Source organism: Mastigoproctus giganteus, chromosome 5 (assembly GCF_048544385.1).
Source record: "Mastigoproctus giganteus isolate SK-2022 chromosome 5, ASM4854438v1, whole genome shotgun sequence".
Lineage (NCBI taxonomy): Eukaryota > Metazoa > Arthropoda > Arachnida > Uropygi > Thelyphonidae > Mastigoproctus > Mastigoproctus giganteus.
The window spans coordinates 202,464,401-202,485,663 of record NC_143579.1 but is presented as its reverse complement, the minus strand read 5'-3'; the positions used below and the strand labels follow the sequence as shown (position 1 = coordinate 202,485,663).

The window sequence follows — 21,263 nt, the reverse complement described above, 5'->3', positions numbered from 1 at the left end:
AATGCTTCTACCCGTTCTAATGTCTGCGCGGGTAGCACAGTGGTATCGTCACCGTCCTCCCCACACCGGTGGAAAAGGCCTGGGTTCGAATCCCGTCGATGACACGAGGAACTTTAATGGGCTTTTTTCACTCCATGGCTGAGTTAGTCGGTCTCAGGCGTAGATAGCAAGGTTTTTCTCCCCAGTAACTGGGGTTTTTTCGTCCAGCAAAACAGGCAAATCGACCATGGAAAATACGCAATTTACAGACACAAATACGGGTTAATGTATTTAATTACCGGAAACCCTAAAAAATAATAATAAAAATAATACCCGTTCTAATACCCGAAACATTTAATAAATGCTTTTAGCCTATGTGTGTGGCGATAAGCATCTCCTCTTTTCCTCTTTTGTAATGACTATTTTATTATTATTATTAGCCATATGGTGCAAGAAGCCTGAGTCTTATGCTGCACCGGCCAAAAAAAAAAAAAAAAAATTCCCTATTATCCTGAGAGAGAGAAGTAGAAAGGAATCACCAAGAAAGAGAAGAATGATGATATCCAGCTCAGGACGCTGGGTGTTTTGATTGTCTACTTTTTGCTACTGTGCTTTCTATGCGTTTTAGCATTAGCATTAGTAGAGGCATTTGATGCAAGAAAGCAAGCTTATGCAGCATCAGCCAAAAAAAAAAAAAAAAAAAACCCACTTCCACTTCACCCCTCTGTTCGTTCAAAATACCTGTCCAGCTGTGCCTTAAACTTATTTAGGCTATCAACCTCCACGACAAGGGATGGAAGTCTGTTCCACCACCCAACCACCCGCTGGCTAAAGGCAAATTTCCGCACGTCTATCCTACATCTGTCTTTCCTCAATTTGAATTTATGCCCTCTCAGATGATTATTCTGAGCTAGAGGAAGAATCCCATCAGCATTGAGCATGCTCAAACCATTCAAGGCTTTATACACCTCTATCAGATCACCTCGCTGGTGCCTAGTCTCCAAACATTGTAAATTGCAAAACCTAAGCCTTTCTTCGTAAGAGCACCCCTTTGTTCCATTCACTAATCTTGTTGCCCTTCTCTGTACTCGTTCCAGCAGCTCTACATCCTTCTTGAAATGGGGCCTCCAGGCCTGTATACAGTACTCTAGGTGTGGCCTGACCATTGCCTTATACAAGGGAATAATCACCTCCTTATGCCTGCTGGAAAAATTCCTGTATATCATTGACAATACTCCATGAGCTACTCTTGCAGCCCGTCTGCACTGCTCAGAGAACTTCATATCTGCCTGCACAACCACCCCCAACTCCCTTTCATTCTCTACCACTGTCAGTGTAGTACCACAGAGTTGATACGTTGCTCTGGGCTTGCTGTTTTACAGCCAAATAGATTTAACCTTATCACCAATTAGAGGTGGACCCTCTGTATATATACGACTAATTAGTAAATGCTTTTAGTAAATTAAAATATTTTTAAAACTTTCAATAGAAATCGCATTGATACTGAAAACCAGTATGGGTAGGTAGCTCCTCTAGTGATCAAAATGTGAACTATAATGAATTGAAAATTCCCTGAAATGCGATGGGATGGAGAAACTTATAGTATGTTATTTAAGTCTTAGCGAAATCATTCGGTAATTCTGAGAATGCTACAAAATCGTTAAAAATTTCATCGGTCGTAACTTGAAAATCACCAGCGTCTGTGACAATAAAGAATCTGACCTTAATTTATCGTTAAGGTCTGTTCTATAATTTATATAACCAGTGAGTGAGGACCACAAAGTACTAGAATAAAGCTGATAGCCGAAAAACGGATGTAATAAAAATTTAACAAATAAAAATTTAACATTTTAACATTGAAGGAAAATTTAAGAGCACCTAGTGGCGGTGATACTCACTTTCAAATTATACTTCAGTCCCGTGGAATTTTTGTGACCAGATGTTTTTGCATCATGATTTTGTATATGAATATTTTTGTCAGATAATGGTTAAAATTTAGCTCTTTCGATTATTGCGAGTATGTAGTTATTTCGACTGTGGGAAATTTCATTATACAAAATGAAGTTTGCGAAAGTAAGCAGAATTTGCTATTTTTAAATAATTTTTGTAAAGTTTGCTAGCATATGAGAAAGCTTCAATACTTTTTCTAATAACCGAATTTGAGTAACATGTCTTGTGTACAGCGCGCGGTGCAGAATTGTTTAGATCAGACGTGTTATTATCATTATTAGCAATACGGTGCAAGGAAGCCTGAGGCTTTTGCTGCACAGGCAAAAAAAAAAAAAAAAAAAATTCTGAGTTACCTGAAAGAGCATGATGATATCCAGCTCAGGACGCTGGGTGTGCCAAGTCCATACTCACCAGATGTGAGCCCCTGCGGTTGTGTTGCTGTAGTAAGTTTGCAATTGCATTTTCTCGATTCCCCCCCCCCACCTTATCTCAATTATTACAAATCGGGAAGTGTAATTACATTATTATACTTGTAATTTAAGAAAATTTTAAATTTGAACACTAACACAAGTGACTCGGCCTAAAGACAACGTTTTTTAACCATTCTTTAACCATTGACTTTAACAAGTTCTTTAACCATTGACTCAATTATTTTCGCCGGAACAGAAGTTAAACTAACTGGTCTGTAATTAAGCATGTCACCCTTAGATCTCCTTTGTGAACTAGAGATACATTTGCACATCTCCAGCCCTTGGGGACTTCCCTTGAGTTCAAAGAAGCTCTCATAAGGGTTTGCTTACTTCCTTTGCTGCCTCCTCTAATATAACTGGATAGATCCCATCCACCCCGGGTGCTTTCTTTTGTTTAACTTCAACAATATCTCCTCCAGTTTGTTCTCCGTAATTACATAATCATTTAGCTTCCTGTTAGAGTTTAGTAATGGGGACTCCAAAAATCAGTGAGTTCTTCAAGGTTATCATTAGTATCCCAGTCCAGGGGATTTTGGGAGCCAGCATAAGCCCTAGGGTAAGCAGTTTACTAGGCTGGCTAGCCTGCTTTTCTCCATAGAGGAGAAAACCCATTTTTTTTATGGTAATGGGGACTCCAAATATCAGTGAGTTCTTCAAGGTTATCATTAGTATCCCAGTCCAGGGGATTTTGGAAGCCAGCACAAGCCCTAGGGTAAGCAGTTTACTAGGCTGGCTAGCCTGCTTTTCTCCATAGAGGAGTCAATTCTGGACTTCTCTGCACAATTTCCAAGCCTGGGGACAGACCCTGCTTGTCATCCCCTCTTGCTGTTGCTGTCCAGGTGAGACATATATCATTGACACATGATTTCCATAATCACTCTCATTTTCAGTTTCGTTACAGCCATCTGTACATCACCCTCCTCAATTAGAATTTGTCTAATTTGTGTATCAGTTAAACTGACACTCATTCTTGGAAGTCAAAAATGATGACAGACTTCTTTTAAATAAATAAATGTATTGAATTAAGACTGTGAAATTCAAATATTGTACTGCTAAAGTAGGTATAACAAAATGCTTCTTCATAACAGAAGGTTACCCACCAGGATGCTGAGTTTGACTAACCTGGAGTCAAGATTTTATCTTTTACAAGAAATCAAATAATAAAACAAACAACATGAGTCAAAGAATTGATTACTGAAGATTAAAGAATAAACCAACAAGAATTTTTTGGTTTATTCACTGCTGATGTTAAACCACTACAAGACATTGAGAAAATGCTGAAACCTAAAGTTACTTTTCACATGAGCAAACTTCACTATTTGTTATGATTGCGTTAAATAAGCCAGAATACTTTCATTATTTTTATAAATATTATTCACCTGAAGTACATTCTTATTATGTATAAGGAAATTACCCACACTGCCATGTGTCAGTGGTAACAATGTATGTGATGCACTGCTAAATTCCGATTAGTGGAGAAGAATATCCGTGTCCAGTGAGTTCTCTAGCAGTTATACCGCTATTTATTTTATTATCGTATTATTGTAATTTAACATAATTTTTGTGTTGGGTACATACTTGAACAGCTTGCATACTTCCTGCACAGAAAAAAGCCAAAGTTTGGGAAACTTTGTATGTAAATGAAAGTGTTATTCCTTTGTAACTGAATGTAATTCATAAAGATCATTTTTAAATATACATATATAACATTGTTAAGTGGAAGGAATTTCATTCAGTTAATTGTTTAGGGCAGGTTGTGGGGGGCAGGGTAACACGTAAGATTGAGACTACACCAGTGGCGTAGCCAGGGTAGGGTCAGCAGGTACATTGTACCTCCTGACGCCGAAATCTATTATTGTGGCACTTTTTTTAGAAAGCAAATGGCACCTTTTTTGTGAATTTTAATTGGCACCCTTTTTTGTGAATGTACCTGCAGACAAAATCCTGGCTAAGCCACTGCTATACACTGACACAAAACGTGTATCATCATTAGCCATTTTCAATCCACTGCAGGATGAAGGCCTGTCCAGCAACTTTCCAGTTCCTTCTGTTTTGTGCAATGGCCATTCATTTTCTACCCGTGAACTGTATATTTCATCTCTCCTTCTCTGTTGTTGTCTTCCAAATTTTCTTTTAGCTCCTCTTGGGTATCATTCTATTAGTTACTTAGTCCATCTGTCATCATGTCTTTGAGATATATGTCCTGCCCAAGTCCATTTCAGTTCTTTAGTTTTGATAAGAATGTCCTTTACTTGTGTTTGCTGTCTAATCCATGCGTTTCTCTTCTTATTTAGCATTCTGATTCCTGATATAATTTGTTCCATTCTACGTGGTGTAGTTTTTAGCTTCTCTTCCGTTCTTTTATTTTGTGAGGGCCCAAGTTTCACTTCCATAAGTTATGTTGAGGAATATACATTGGTTCATTATGTACCAATTGGGATATTGCTCCTCAGTATGTGACTATTTCCTGAATGGTAACCATCTGAAATTTATCCTTCTCTTGACTTCCAGCCATTTATCATTATTACAGCTATTGACTTGTCCCAGATAAGTATATAAATCCACCTGTTCAATTACTGCCCCTTCAATGATGATACTCCTTTCTCTAGCATACTTGTTCATCATTACTTTTGTTTTATCCATATTCATCTTTAGTCTGAAATACTTACTAACTCTGCATAACTGATTAAGGTTTTCCTCAAATTAAAATTAGGCATGAAGTATCATGACTAAATGAAAATTTATTTTTTTAATAGATGTCATGTAAATGAACCAGTCAATATTTTTTGCAATTGTTAAAATGTAAATGATACTAATAAGAATGTACTCTGATGGTTGGAGGGAGGATGCACGAATAAAGGAAAACTTATCTCCTCCCCCACAAGTAATGGGACCATTATACTCATCCTGTAGTTTTCTGACAATTGCATTGCACCCCCCTGTTTTGGAGAATGAAAGAGAACGGCAAGTAGCAGGTGAAGATATTAGCATTAGCATTAGTTCAGCCATATGATGCAAGAAAGCAAGCTTATATAGCATCAGCCAAAAAAAAAAACAAGCAAACTCCCCCCTTCCCATTTCACCCATCTAGTAATTCCAAATGTTTGTCTAATTCAGCCTTAAATTTATTTACGCTATCAACTCCCACAGCAACAGATGGAAGTCTGTTCCATCAATCAACAACCAGCTGGCTAAAGGCAAACTTCTGCACATCTATTCTACAACTGTCTTACGTCAATTTGAATCTATGCTCCCTCAGCTCCTTAATTTGAGCAAGCAGAAGAATCCCATCAGCATTGAGCCTGCTCAAACCATTCAAGGCCTTATACACCTCGATCAGATAACCTTGCAGGTGCCTAGTCTCCAGATGCTGCAACTTACAGAAATTAAGCCTTTCTTCGTAAGCGAACCCCTTTGTTCCTCTCACCAATCTTGTTGCCCTGCTCTGTACTCGTTCTAGTAACTCTACATCCTTCCTAAAATGAGGATTTCAGACCTGTACGTAGTACTCAAGGTTTGGCCTGACCATTGCCTTATACAAAGGGATAATCACCTTCTCTCTGCTAACAAAACTCCAAGACCTGCTCTGACACCTTGTCTGCACTGCTCAGAGAACTTCATATCTGACTGTGCAGTTACCCCCAGGTCTTTTTCATTCTCCACCTCCCTGAGTGTAGTACCACACAGTTGTTACATTTCTTTTGGCTTACTGCTACCCATATGCATTTGTCAATGTTAAACTTCATTTGCCGCTTCTCAGCCCATCTGCCTAACTTTTCTAGAGCCTGTTGCAGTAGCATACTGTCTTAACAACCCTGCCAACCTTTGTATCATCTTCAAACTTAGACATTAAGCCTGATATGCCTTCATCAATATCGTTGATAAATACACAAAACAACCATGGGCCCAGCACTGAATCCTGGGTGACTCCACTAATAACATTAGTCCATGTAGAGCAGTGTCCATTTATTACCATTCTCTGCCGTCATCCACTCAACCATCCCTTTATCCACTGCAGCACCTTGCCCTTAATGCCATACTGCCTCAATTTGTACAGCAGTCTTCCATGTGCAACAGTATCAAAATCTTAAAAAATGGGAAAGTTAAATTCTCCCATTATAAGACATTCTAATTTACTGGTCCACTCTATTTCTCTGCACAACTGTTTGTTTTGCTCATCAGAGCCATTAGGCCTATAACACACTCCTGTTCTCATTTTCCTTTTCCCGATGTTTGTGTCACACTAAACTGATTCAACATTGCACTGTCCACCCATGTCAACTGGATGCACTTCCTTAGATTTTATGTTTCTTAACTAACAGCATAACCCTTCCTACCCTGTCTGGCCTTTCTGTACACATTGGGCCCCGGGTGCCAAGCGTTTCCGTGGCCAAGTGATTCTCGTGCGATTGAAAAGCGTTTTCCTCTAATCGACTAGGTTCTCTTTTGTTTTCTCCCTTGATTATTAAACTTTTTCGTTAAGTAGCCCTTTTTCTTAAAAGCACTAAGAAGAGAGCCCAGAAGAAGGAAAGAACCTTTTTCTTTAATTAAATTAGTCTTACTAATTGTACTAACCTATACGTTTGGCCACAAGCAGCACTGCTCCTCCCTCCCCGTGGCGGGGCCGGTAATCTGGGTGGTAAAAATATACCCCCAGGGCCAAAAGGAGCTAACATGGATACGACTAATTATCCACCTTTAGAGCCATCAAGGTCAGAAATTGCTGACAACGACCGTGACACCAACCAGCTCAAAAGGCTTAGAAGGGAACCTGAATGCCATGATGAATTACCAAATTTCTTGGTGATTCATTCCTTATCCCCCCAACCTGTAGGAAAATTGTCACCATTCTTGATTCAAAAATATTTGGAATCAATTACTGGATCACCAAAAATGGTGAAAAGACTACAATCCGGAGATCTCCTCATTGAAACTGCCACCGCTAAACATTCTGAGCGGCTCTTAAACACAACATCATTTTGTGGGCTCACAGTATCAATTACTCCACACAGAACCTTAAATTCATCTAAGGGTGTAATCAGTGAGTGGGACCTAATTACAGTCTCCGAAGAAGAGCTACTTCAAGAACTAAGTAGTCAAAAAGTTACAAATGTGAAACGAATTATGACTAAAAAAGATGGAAATCTCACTCCAACGAGATCGATCATCTTAACATTCAGTATGCCAGACTTACCATCCTCAATTAAAGCTAGCTATTTGAATTGTCGTATAAGACCATTTATCCCGAATCCCGTTCGCTGCTTCAAATGCCAGAAATACGGGCATTCGCAGCAGGCATGTAGAGGTGAGGCCATATGTCCCATCTGCGGCTCTAAAGATCACACTCAAGTGGATTGCTCTGTCAAAACCCCTGTTTGTCCCAACTGCAAAGAAAGCCACCCAGCTTTTTCCAAAACATGTGAGCTATGGATTACAGGAAAGAAAATTCAAAAGTACAAAATAGAAAATAAAGTCACCTTTCCTGAGGCACATAGACAAGTTATGTCGACCCTGCCTAGTAGTCGTTCCTATGCAGCTCGCACTCGGAACTTCGTTTCTACTGCAGCTCAAACAGATGTATCAGTTCCACCTAACACCTCTATAGCGAACTGGCTCAAATCTACACTTTCAACCTCAAAGAAAGATAATCCTCCAAAAAGAACTAGTGAAGCCACAAATACTCCAATCAGCATTCCTACTCATACCCCATTAGTCCCAGTTGGAAAAGAACAATTAAAATCTGAATCAGTCTCAAAAAAAACAGAATCTCCCTCCAAAAGCATGGATGTAGATGAGCTGCTAGACAATGAGGAACCTATTCTAGAACTCCATGCAGATGACACCATGGATACTGTTGGGTCCATTATTGTTTTCTGTATTTATAAATAATATTGATGATGGTATATCAAGCTTAATGTCCAAGTTTGCAGATGATACAAAGGTTGGCAGGGTTGTTAAGGACACTACTGACGCTATGCTGCTGCAACAGGATCTGGAAAGGTTGAATAGATGAGCTGAGAGGTGGCAAATGAAGTTTAACGTTGAGAAATGTAAAGTGCTACATATGGGAAACAGCAACCCCAGAGCAATGTATCAACTCTGTGGTACTACAGTGACAGTGGTAGAGAATGAAAAGGACCTGGGGGTAATAGTGCAGGCAGATATGAAGTTCTCTGAGCAGTGCAGATGGGCTGCAAGAGTAGCACATGGTGTCTTGTCAATGATATACAGGAATTTTTCTAGCAGGGATAAGGAGGTGGTTATTCCCTTGTATAAGGCAATGGTCAGGCCACACCTTGAGTACTGTATACAGGTCTGGAGGCCTCATTTCAAGAAGGATGTAGAGCTGCTGGAACGAGTACAGAGAAGGGCAACAAGATTAGTGAATGGAACAAAGGGTTGCTCTTACAAAGAAAGGCTTAAGTTTTGCAAATTACAGTGTCTGGAGACTAGGCACCGGCGAGTTGATTGATAGAGGTGTATAAAGCCTTGAATGGTTTGAGCATGCTCAATGCTGATGGGATTCTTCTGCTTTCTCAGAATCACCTGAGAGAGCATAAATTCAAATTGAGGAAAGACAGATGTAGGATAGATGTGCGGAAATTTGCCTTTAGCCAGCGGGTAGTTGGTTGACGGAACAGACTTCCATCCCTTGTTGTGGAAGTTGATAGCCTAAATAAATTTAAGGCTCAGCTGGACAGGTATTTCGAACGAACAGAGGAGTGAAGTGGAAGTTTTTTTTTTTTTTTTAGCTGATGCTGCATAAGCTTGCTTTCTTGCATCATATGCCTCTACTAATGCTAATTAACACAAGGTGCTGAAGGAACGTGCCATGAGATAGTTACACCAAAAGAAGCAGTTCAAGCTCATTACTGTCCTAAAGAAAATTAAAGCAAAACAAAGCAGATGATCTCAGTGAAAAACCTAGCATTGCAGATACAAAAATTCGAACTGTTCGTGCTACTAGTGATTTCAGAGACAATGACGTATGTTTATGGGCCACATTGAATAACGAGGAAATATTCTGGATTGAGAAAGGTCTATCGGAATGTCAGCACTGGGATGGACCTTTTACCAATTCAATGCGAACATACAAAAACCAAGCCTGGTTCTGCTCAAAGAATTTATTCCATTCCACCAAAGTAAATGAAGAAACCTACCCTCGAGAATGGCTAGTGTTATTCTCCCACAAAAGATAAAATCTACTGTTTTTTGTGCAACCCTTTCTCTAACCAAATTACCTGAACTACGGCTTTAGCTTCTACGGGATTCGATGATTGGCATCACACTTATCTTGTTCAAACCCACGGAAACTCTAAAAATCATATGAACTCTATGCTAACATACTTAACAAGAAAGCGTGGTCAAGAGATCACATCAAAACTTGAAGAGCAAATCAAAGCAGAGCAGGATTACTGGAGGCACGTACTTCAGCGAGTTATTGCAGTGATTTCCCTCTTGGCAGAACGTGGCTTGGCGTTTAGAGAAGATGATGAAACATTTGGTTCACCAAACAGTGGTACCTTTCTTGGATTGCTTGAATTAATTGCCAAATTTGATCCCTTCCTGTGTGCTCACATAAATCAGTATGGAGGTAAAGGCTGTAGTCAGTCATTGTACTTATACAAAACCATATGTGAAGAGGTTATCCAGTTGGTTACTAATAAAGTTCGAGAATCAATACTGAGTGACATCAAACAAGCAGATTATTTTAGTTTATCAGTTGATTCAACCCCTATTGTTTTCCATGTTGATCAACTTACTGTCATTGTTAGATATGTTTCTCCTAGTGATGGATTACTGGTTGAACGCTTTCTGGGTTCTTTTGAACTGAAAGATCACACCAGTGAAAGTATGGCTGAGCTGATACTAAACTACTTCAGTGAACTTGAAATAGATTTCAGTAAATGTTTGTTTGTTTGATTGTTATTTGGTTTTTTTTAGGAGCATTAGCAACTAAGGCCATATTGCTGTGAGGATATGCGGTAGTCATTCCCTGACCTTTCCGCATCCTCCGTATTTGGTGGTCACGGGCTCGAACCCCGGTCTAATCAAGAAACGTGTGCTGCTCCTGCCCAACTGGCTATGGAGGCGCCCCAGTAAATGTAGAGGACAATCATATGACAACGCAGTCAATATGGCTGGAAAGTATAACGGTGTTCAACAAAAAATTCTGGAAAGGAACAAGTTTGCAAAGTTTATTCCATGCACTGGACATTTCCTAAATCTAGTTGGATGAACTGCAGTTGACTTGTGCCTGGATGCAGTGAATTTTTTTTGGCACAATAAATGAGCTTTATTGTTTTTTTTTTTTTTTTTTTTTTCTCAGCTTCTACAAAAAGATAGGCAGTGCTAAAAAATTTCTTGTCTCCCGAGTCAAAAGTTCCTAAACATTTATCAGACACAAGATGTGAGGCTCATGCCAAAGCTACTGCAGCTATTAGCAAAAGTTATGCTAACATTGTTGAAGTCCTCAATCATATTTACTGTGATGAAACTGAAAAAGAAGATACTAGACAACAGGCTGAAAATCTTCTGCAGAAAATGGAAGAATTTGAATTTATTTTCCTGCTTCACCCTTGGACACATTTGCTAGATAAATTTCTTAAAGTTAACAAGGCACTCCAAAGTTTGCAAATTTCATTGAGCACATGCAGATAATTACAGCTCACTATTGCAGTTTGTATCAAACACAAGGGCTAATTTTGATGAAATTGAACAGCAAGCAAAATTTACTCTACTGGATGTAGAATACAAAACTGACAAAAGAAGGCAGAGAGTACGAAAAAAACAAAACAATGATGGGACAGCACCCAAAAACGAACTTTCTCCAAGACTTAGACGAACTTTCTCCAAGAGACAAGTTTAGGGTAAATTCATTTATCCCTATTATGGATGCTCTTGAAGCCAATCTAAACAGAAGTGCAACTGTGTAGCATTAGCATTAGTAGATGCATATGATGCAAAAAAGCAAGCTTATGCAGCACTCTTTGAAGAATCTAATGAAGAATCACTACTGATAATCAGATCAAGAGTATTACTCCCGCTGGTTGCCTCTCGAACATGTTGCTGTAGAAAACAGTCATCCAATAAATTCACAAAAGTCTTCTAGTGTGCGAGTGACCAATCCACAACTTCCAGTCATTATCTGGAAAGTTAAAATCTCCCATTATAAGGCATTCTGATTTACTGGCCGACTCTATTTCTCTGCACAATTGCTCATTATCCTCATCAGATTCATTAGGCCTATAACACACACCTACTCTCATTTTCCCTTTCGCAGTGCTTATTTCACACCAAACAGACTGAACACTGCATTGTCCACCAACATCAATTGGATGCACTTCCTTAGATTTTATGTGTTTCTTAACTAACAGCATAACCCTTCCTCCCTTCATATACACATTGTAATCCCCAAATTCCAACTCTGCACTGCCTATATCTGTGTACACCACGTCTCTGATATCCCAATAATATCTGCCTTTGATGTCTTCACTAGCACTTCAAGCTCATCAAATTTATTAACTATACTCCTAGCATTGGTGTACATGCAAGTATACATGCACCTGTTCCTGCTCCTAGCCACCCTAACACAGCCCATGTATTTACTTGTTCCACTATGACTCCCAGCAGTTCTGGAAATCTCTATTACCTTGCTTTCAGTCTGCTGCCCATTCTAATAGAAGCAGTGCAAAAATCACTTTTGCCTCTACCTGTGGCCACTGTTAACCTTTTAGTCTGTGTAACCCCCCCCACACTAGCAATTTTCTGAACCACCTAACACTGCCTCAATAGCGTCAGCAAATATTCTTACACCCTTTCTATTTAAGTGTATCCCATCCCTGTAGAAGCAGTCTCTCCTTTCAACAAGCACAGACCAGGCTGAAAACAAATTCTACCCCTTGAGCCGTGCACAATCTCTCCAGGGCTGCATTGATTGACAAAGCTCACATATACTCCTTCCTATTGTGTCTGGGCAGAATTGCAGACACTTTCACATTCAACCCTAACTCGCGACTTTTTTTCCAACATTGATCTGTACTTGTTGAGTAAATCTGCAGCTCTCTTACTCTTAATGTCATTATTTCCAACGAGTGCAACAATATCACCTTTTGTACATCTTTTGAAGGTATATCAGGTTTGATGTCCAAGTTTGCAGGTGATACAAAGGTTGGCAGGGTTGTTAATGACAGTAAAGACAGTATGCTACTGAAACAGGATCTAGAAAAGTTAGGTAGATGGGTTGAGAAGTGGCAACTGAAGTTTAATATTGACAAATGAAAAGTACTGCATATGGGTAGCAGTAACTCAAGAGAAATGTACCAACTGTATGGTACTACACTCAGGGAGGCGGAGAATGAAAAAGACCGGGGGTAATAGTGCAGTCGGAGATAAAGTTCTCTGAGCAGTGCAGATGGGCTGTCAGAGCAGGTCGTGGAGTTTTGTCAATATAGGTATTGTCAGTATAGGTATAGGATATATAGGAATTTTGTTAGCCGTGACAAGGAGGTGATTATACCATTGTATAAAGCAATGGTGAGGCCACACCTCGAGTCCTGCATACAGGTCTGGAGGCCTCATTCTAGGAAGGATGTAGAGTTGCTAGAATGAGTACAGAGAAGGGCAACAGAAGGGTGAGAGGAACAAAGGGGTTTGCTTACGAAGAAAGGCTTAATTTCTGTAAGTTGCAGCATCTGGAGACCAGGCACCTGCAAGGTGATCTGATCAAGGCATATAAGGCCTTGAATGGTTTGAGCAGGCTCAATGCTGACGGGATACTTGCTCAGATAAGAACCTGAAGGGGCATAGATTCAAATTGAGGAAAGACAGTTGTAGAATAGATGTGAGAAAGTTTGCCTTTAGCCAGCTGGTAGTTGATTGATGGAAGAGACTTCCATCAGTTATTGTATAAGTTGATAGCTTAAATAAATTTAATGTTGAACTAGACAAACATTTGGAGTGACCGGATTGGTGAAATGGGAAGGTTTTTTTTTTTTTTTTTTTTTTTTTGGCTAATGCTGTATAAGCTTGCTTTCTTGCATCATATGCCTCAACTAATGCTAATGCTAATGCTAATAAAGTGACCAGATCCTTAGCATTTCAATGCCGGACATCTACGGGATGTATTTTTCAACTCCCTCTAGAAACAATATACACATTTTTTTTTTACACATTATATATATATATATATATATATTTTTTTTTTTTTTTTTTTTTCCCACAGAAAGGCTCAAATTCAGTATACGGTACCCCTCGTGTTACGCTACGTAATGAACAGAAGGTTGCGTGACGGTTGTTCACTGAGAAAAATAATTGTAATTAGAAGGAAAAAAAAACACTTATTAGAGGGGGTCATGTTTTTAATCGATTTTCATTTTTGTTTAGTGAAAAAAGTTTTTTCTGTGAAATAATAATAATAAGAAAAATGCATACTGTACTTCTTTTAACAATAAAAACAAGAGAAATTAAATAATATAATTAAATATATTTTTCCGCTGAGTGGATTTTTCTAAATAATTCTTCATTATTTGCTATTTCTTTGTAAAATTTTTCAAAAGAATTAGCAAAATTGCACTTAACTGTAGTATTGCTTTCAGTGTTTCTACGGTCAGCTGTGTTTTTGTTGACATCCACAGCTTATTTACTATTGAAAAAACTGTTTGCATTGTACCATTTGTTCCTGGCAAACATAATGCAAATGATTTGCATTGTTTGCCATTAAGTATCAAGACCACATGTCTATTTCAGGACATTTTGCAGTGCGGGGCAAATGACTAAAATCCGGGACTGTCTGGCATAATCTGGGAAATCTAGTCATTTTACTCTAGTACCATGCTGGCCAAAGGCACTTAGCCTTGAATTTCTGTAGATTGTAATTTCAAGAAATTAATGTGAAGGGGAATTGCAGATGCGTGCCGAACACTTTTAGTACCTGAGGCAAGAATTAAAAATTGCGCCCTCCCCTAAAATATTAAAAAAAATTTTTTTTTTTTTAAATATGACTTATTTAAAATACATTTCTGGTACATGATTTAATAAAAATAAAAGAATGACAAAAAAAAAAAACTGTTTAAAGTGATTTTTATTCTCACAAGCATTATTGATTATAAATATATAACAGATTTATTTATGCATCATTCATTTAAAAAATAATAACAATATTATTATAATACTTGAAACAAATGTTTGGTCAAAAATATCACAAATTAGAATAATTTTAATTATAAAGAAACAATATTTCTTTAAATAAATTAACAATAATATATTATAGACAAACACATGGCTTTTATATATACAAATTTCAATTTTATTTTGTGAGCTTTGAGTGAGTGACGAAAAGTCATCAATAATTTTATCGAAATTTATTTGATTACATATGGGCCTCTCAATTGATAAAATGGCCATATCAGATAATTTTTCTTGGTTTAATGTTGACCGTAAATAGTTTTTAGTCAATTTCAGCTTGCTGAAATCTCTCACATGATGCAGCTGTCACTGGAATTGTTAAACGGGTTGGTAAATGATTCCAGCAGTTCATATTCATGAATGATTTTTAAGATTTTGGTCTTGCAAAAGCAAGATGATAAATGGATTGGAATAATCAAAACATAAAATCGAAAACATTGGCAATTATTTAATCTTTCTTTGGGCACCCCTCTCAGCTTTTAACCTGAGGCAACAGCCTCGTTTGCCTCGGCACAGCTCTGGGGAATTGATCCAAATATCTGAAGTAGAGGAGAAATAATAATAGTATGAGTAATAAAATATATAATTTTTTATTCATTTTATTAATTATCATCATGTCATTTCCTATTTAAGTAGAAGTCAAGTTTTCTACCTAAAGATTTCACACTTTCTGTACTGCATCCCATTGATAAATACAAACATTGATATTAATTTTATTGACTAATATTGAAATTGAAATTAATTTTAGATATATGCAATTCAATATACATATAAAAGTTGTATGCAGAATCCTTACTGCTAATTTCAAAATACCATAGGAAAATAGTTTATATAGAAGTAATATAACGTTGACTATTTTTGAAAGAGTTTCTTACAATCAAGAAATATTGCTTCTGTTTTTTTTTATCAATAGTGAGACTCTGATATGTTATTTGAAGTTTAAATATATATTTGAATTTACCATATAAATAGTTATTTGTTATTTATTTATTGCAGATAATTTTCTTCTTTCCTACAATATCAGGCACTAGAAATATATCAAATTTGCGGTCAGATACTTACAATAAAAGAAGAGTAGTTGTGACTGGATTGGGAATAGTATGTCCATTGGGCATTGGTGTGCAGTATGTCTGGTCCAGATTATTAGAAGGAGAAACAGCAGCTACTTCTTTGACTGGTAGTGAATATGAAAACATTCCTTGTAAAGTGGCAGCTTTTGTTCCTAAAGGAACTAGGCAAGGAGACTTTGATCTAGAATCATACTCCAAAAAATATGATACCAAATCTTTGTCATTGGCAACTCTTTATAGTCTTGTAGCATGTCAAGAGGCTTTGGACAATGCTGGATGGCATCCCCAATCACAACAAGATAAAAAAAATACAGGAGTTGCAGTAGGTATGGGAATGGTAGATTTAAGCAATATAGTTGCAATGGGAAATGCACTTTCTGTAGAAGGCTATAGAAAAGTTAGCCCACATTTTGTTCCACGCATTCTGGTTAACATGGCAGCAGGTAATATCAGCATTTTCCATGAATTTCAAGGTCCAAATCATTCAGTGTCTACTGCTTGTACTACAGGTGCTCATGCAATTGGAGATGCTTTTAATTTCTTAAAGAAAGGCAATGCATCAGTGATGGTGTGTGGAGGAACAGAAGCTGTGATTTGCCCTCTTTCAATTGCTGGATTTTCTAGAATGAGAGCACTATCAACACATTTTAATGATAATCCTAGACAAGCCTCACGTCCTTTTGATAGAAAAAGAGATGGATTTGTAATGGGAGAAGGAGCAGGAATCCTTGTATTAGAAACCCTAGACCATGCTCATAAAAGAGGAGCCACAATCTATGCTGAAATTTTAGGATATGGGCTTTCTGGTGATGCTCATCATATAACTTCTCCAAGAGAGGATGGAAGAGGTGCTTATTTATGCATGAAATCAGCATTGCAAGATGCAGAACTGCAACCTTTTGAGGTTGCTTACATTAATGCTCATGCTACTTCAACTCCACTTGGTGATGCTGCTGAAGTAAAGGCTATACAGCAGTTATTTAATAATTATTCCTCCAAAATAGCAATTTCTTCCACAAAGGGTGCAACTGGTCATCTCTTAGGAGCAGCTGGAAGTGTTGAAGCAATTTTTACAATTATGGCTTGTTATACAGGTTTGATTCCTCCGACAGCTAATTTCTTTGAACCAGATGAGAAAGTAACTTTGAATTTTGTGCCTGGAAAGTTTCAGAACTGGTCACTGGAACAAAAGAGGCGAATTGCTTTAACCAATTCATTTGGTTTTGGTGGAACAAATGCTAGTATTGCCATTGGAAATATGTAGATTTTAAAGATAGCATATCATGAATATATCAAGGTGTTTTAATCATATAAATATAAAACATATATGAATTAAAAAAAAAATTTGAAATAATTGTTAGTTTATTGTTAATACAGGGGTCCAAAAAGTGTGATTTGTTGGCAAATTTTCATTGTTTCAAAATGGACTTGATGTTAAGCTTTAAAGTGCATTTTAAATTATTCTGCCATGTGGACACAACAGCTAGAACAAGTGACAAGGTAAATATAATAGCATTTGCCCAGAAAATTACAGTGCAAACTGTGAAAATTGATAATGCTTATCTTCAAAATTGAGGTAAAACAGTCCGCAAATTCAAATATGTCAATTCATTAGTGCAGATGTGCCAAAAAGAAAAGTCAAAACATGTTTTTTTTATCATCAAGCATTTTTAACATACATTATAAATGAAGTATTTTGTTGTTGGCTCCAGACTCTTTGGGAACCCTGTACATAATTTAATGTGGCTTAATTTTAGGCATAAATGTTGATTTTCAGATGATCATCGATCAGATTAGAGTCAAGTATTGTTTTAGAATTGCTTTTTTGTTCACTTTATGGAATTCTTATTGTGTTATAAAATACTGTTGCCTTATTCATATACAATTTCTGTTTTACTTCTTTATGCAATGAACACATTTAAATTATGTAATTCTTAAATTTATGACACAGAAGAGTATAAAAAAAAAAAAATTAAAAGTTTCAATTGAAATTTGTTACTGTCTATGGTTTATCAAATTTGATGTAATATTTTCTACTAAGTAGTGTAGTCTGTATATACAAGCAGTATGCCTTATAATAACAATTGTATGTCTATTTGGTTTGAAATTGGGAATGCCATGTGAGGTTTAGGATACGGAGAGAAAAGCTAACAATTTTTTTATTTTATTTCTTTATTATTATTATTTTTTGAAGCCGATTCATTATATAGCAGCTTTAATATACAATGCCTCTGGGTTACTTTTGCAGTCAGGATAATGCCAATGATATATATATATATATTTAAAATAGCAACAGGATTTTGAACAGATGAAATAATAATAATGCAAAACTTTATGCTTTAAATATGAACTATCTTTACATTCCACCTAGAAACCCAGACATATTGATAATGATGACATAATAAACATAGGTGCTGCAAATAGGTGTTTCCTCAGCTTTACACAACTTAAATCCACCCAATGTGAAACTTATGTTTGTGTGGAAAAGGATGGTTACAGGATGCCAAATTTGCCTTCAGCCAGGGAGAAATTGATTGTTGAAATAAACTTTAAACTTCCATTTGGTGTTGGAAGTGGGTAGTTTGAAAAAATTTAAACGATTCGACAAATTGTTAGAAGGGATGCACAATGAAGTAGGTTTTTTTTTTAATATGATTGATGCTAAACACAAGAAAGGCACCTAGGGTGGATGGAATCTATCCAGTTATATTAAAGGAGGCGGCAAAGGAAGCAAGCAAACCCTTAACCATAATTATGAGAGCTTCCCTGGACTCGGGGGAGGTACCCATGGACTGGAGATGTGCAAATGTGACCCCAATCCACAAAGGAGGATTAAAGGGGGAGACAGGTAATTACAGACCTGTTAGTTTAACTTATGTTCCAGGGAAATTAATGGAGGCACTGGTTAAAGAAGCATTGCAGGATCATCTAGACAAGGCTTCAGTTATAGCTCAGACAAAGCATGGGTTTGTTAAGGGGAAGTCTTGTCTGACTAATTTGATTGGTTACTATGATGTAGTCACAAAGGAACTGGGTGCAAAGAATAACTTTTATATCATATATTTGGATCTTAGAAAAGCCTTTGATACCGTTGTACATGGAAGACTGCTGCACAAATTGGAGCAGTGTGGCATTGGAGGCAAATTGCTGCTATGGATAAGGGGTGGTTGAGGGGGAGAAGACAGAGAGTGGTAATCAATGGACACTGCTCTTCGTAGACTAATGTTTATTGATGATGGTATATCAAGCTTAATGTCCAAGTTTGCAGATGATACAAAGGTTGGCAGGGTTGTTAAGGACACTACTGATGCTATGCTGCTGCTGCAACAGGATCTGGAAAGGTTGAGCAGATGGGCTGAGAGGTGGCAAATGAAGTTTAACGTTGACAAATGTAAAGTACTACATATGGGAAGCAGTAATCCCAGAGTAACGTATCAACTCTGTGGTACCACACTGACAGTGGTAGAGAATGAAAAGGACCTGGGGGTCCTTTTCAATTGTGCAGGCAGATATGAAGTTCTCTGAGCAGTGCAGACGGGCTGCAAGAGTAGCTCATGGTGTCTTGTCAATGATATATAGGAATTTTTCTAGCAGGGATAAGGAGGTGATTATTCCCTTGTATAAGGCAATGGTCAGGCCACACTTTGAGTACTGTGTACAGGTCTGGAGGCCTCATTTCAAGGATGTAGAGCTGTTGGAACCAGTACAGAGAAGGGCAACAAGATTAGTGAATGGAACAAAGGGTTGCTCTTACGAAGAAGGCTTAAGTTTTGCAAATTACAGTGTCTGGAGACTAAGCATCTGCGAGGTGATCTGATTGAGGTGTATAAAGCTTTGAATGGTTTGAGCATGCTCAATGCAGATGGGATTCTTCCTCTTGCTCAGAATAATCGCCTGAGAGGGCATAAATTCAAATTGAGGAAAGACGGTTGTAGGATAGATGTGCGGAAGTTTGCCTTTCGCCAGCAGGTGGTTGATTGGTGGAACAAACTTCCCTCTCTCATTGTAGATGTTGATAGCTTAAATAGATTCAAGGCAGAACTTGATAAACATTTGGAGCGAGGGAAATAAGGGGTTTTTTATTTTGGCTGATGCTATATAAGCTTACTTCCTGGCATCATTTTATCACAATTAATATTAATACATACACAATTACAAATATGCACTGAGTTGTGTTAAATAGGTAACAGTCCAACTGCTCAGCACCAAAAAATTGGAAGACATACTGATGCTGACTCCCTGTAAAAATGTTGCATAAAGCAGAGAATATATATATACACCGATGAGCCAAAACATTATGACCAGCGAGTCGTTGTGCAAATCGAAACAACTGCAGGTGAACTATAGCACGTGTGCAGGTCGGGACATGGTATAAAAAACACCTGATACTGAGCTCCGTTAATCAGTGTTACTCTTGTTCTTCAGATGGCAAAGGCAGTGGATTTAAGCAAGTTTGACAAAGGGCAAATTGTAATGGTCAGGCGACTGGGTCAGAGCATGTCGAAACAGTATGGTTGGTGGGGTGCTCATGGTCAGCCATGGTTAGTACCTACCGAACGTGGTCTGAGGAGAGGAAACCCACGAACTGCCGGCGAGGTGTTGGACGACCATGGCTCATCAATGCTCGAGTTGTGCAAAGGCTCTCCCAGATGGTATGTGGCAACAGCAGGGCGAATGTGGTGAAACTTGCCAGTAATTGGAATCCTGGTGACAGGAGTAATATATCACGACACACAGTACATCAAACCCTGCTGAACATGGAGCTGTGTAGCTGCTTGTTATTATGTTATTGTTATTTGGTTTTTTTAGGAGCATTAGCAACTAAGGCCATATTGCTCCAGGAATATGTGGTGGTCATTCCCTAACCTTTCCACATCCTTCATATTTGGTGGTGACCGGCTTGAACCCCGGTCTAATCAAGAAGCATACGTTACGCACTGCTGCTCCTTTCCACCTGGCTACGGAGGCGCCAGTGTAGCTGCATGCCGTTCCGAGTTCCCATACCAACCCCGGTTCACTGGCGACAGCACCTGCAATGGGCACGCGAGTGTCGAAACTGGACCTTGAGGGATTGAAAGAAGGTCGTCTGGTCTGATGAATCACGTTTCATATTGCACCATTTAGATAGCTAGGTACATGTGCATCGTTTACCTGAGGAAGTGACAGCACCTGGATGCACGAAATTCATTGGACGAAAAGAAGATCTCAGATTTCGTGGGATGAAAACAAGTGACGGCAGCAGTTGGCCTTGGGATACCAAGGTCCAGTCATCCATGTGCCAGGCACTCTGACGTCTACCATCTACCTAAATATCATTGCTGACCAGGTACACCTTTTCATGGCAACAGTCTTCCCCTCTGGCAGTGCTGTCTTTCAGCAGGATAATGGGCCATGCCACACAGCCTGGATTGTTCAAAACTTGTTCACGGTACATGAGGAAGACTTCCAGGTATTGCCCTGGCCTCCAGATTCCCCAGATATCAATCCCATCGAGCATCTGTGGTTTGTGTTGGAACAGCAACTCCGATCTGCGGCGTCTTAACCACAGAACTTACAGGACTTAAAGGATCTGATGGTTACGTGTTGGTACCAGATACCACAAGACACA

At 38.3% G+C, this 21,263-nt stretch overlaps 1 protein-coding gene across 1 annotated transcript; it reads left to right on the top strand.

The window, feature by feature from the left end:
* Positions 1 to 1,607: 1,607 nt before the first annotated feature.
* Positions 1,608 to 17,325, top strand: LOC150086012 (3-oxoacyl-[acyl-carrier-protein] synthase, mitochondrial). Its single transcript, XM_090374332.1, has 2 exons — positions 1,608 to 2,052; positions 15,582 to 17,325. Exons 1-2 carry the CDS (start codon positions 2,038 to 2,040, stop codon positions 16,917 to 16,919), a joined length of 1,353 nt encoding a protein of 450 aa, XP_090230458.1. The 5' UTR covers positions 1,608 to 2,037; the 3' UTR covers positions 16,920 to 17,325.
* Positions 17,326 to 21,263: the final 3,938 nt, after the last annotated feature.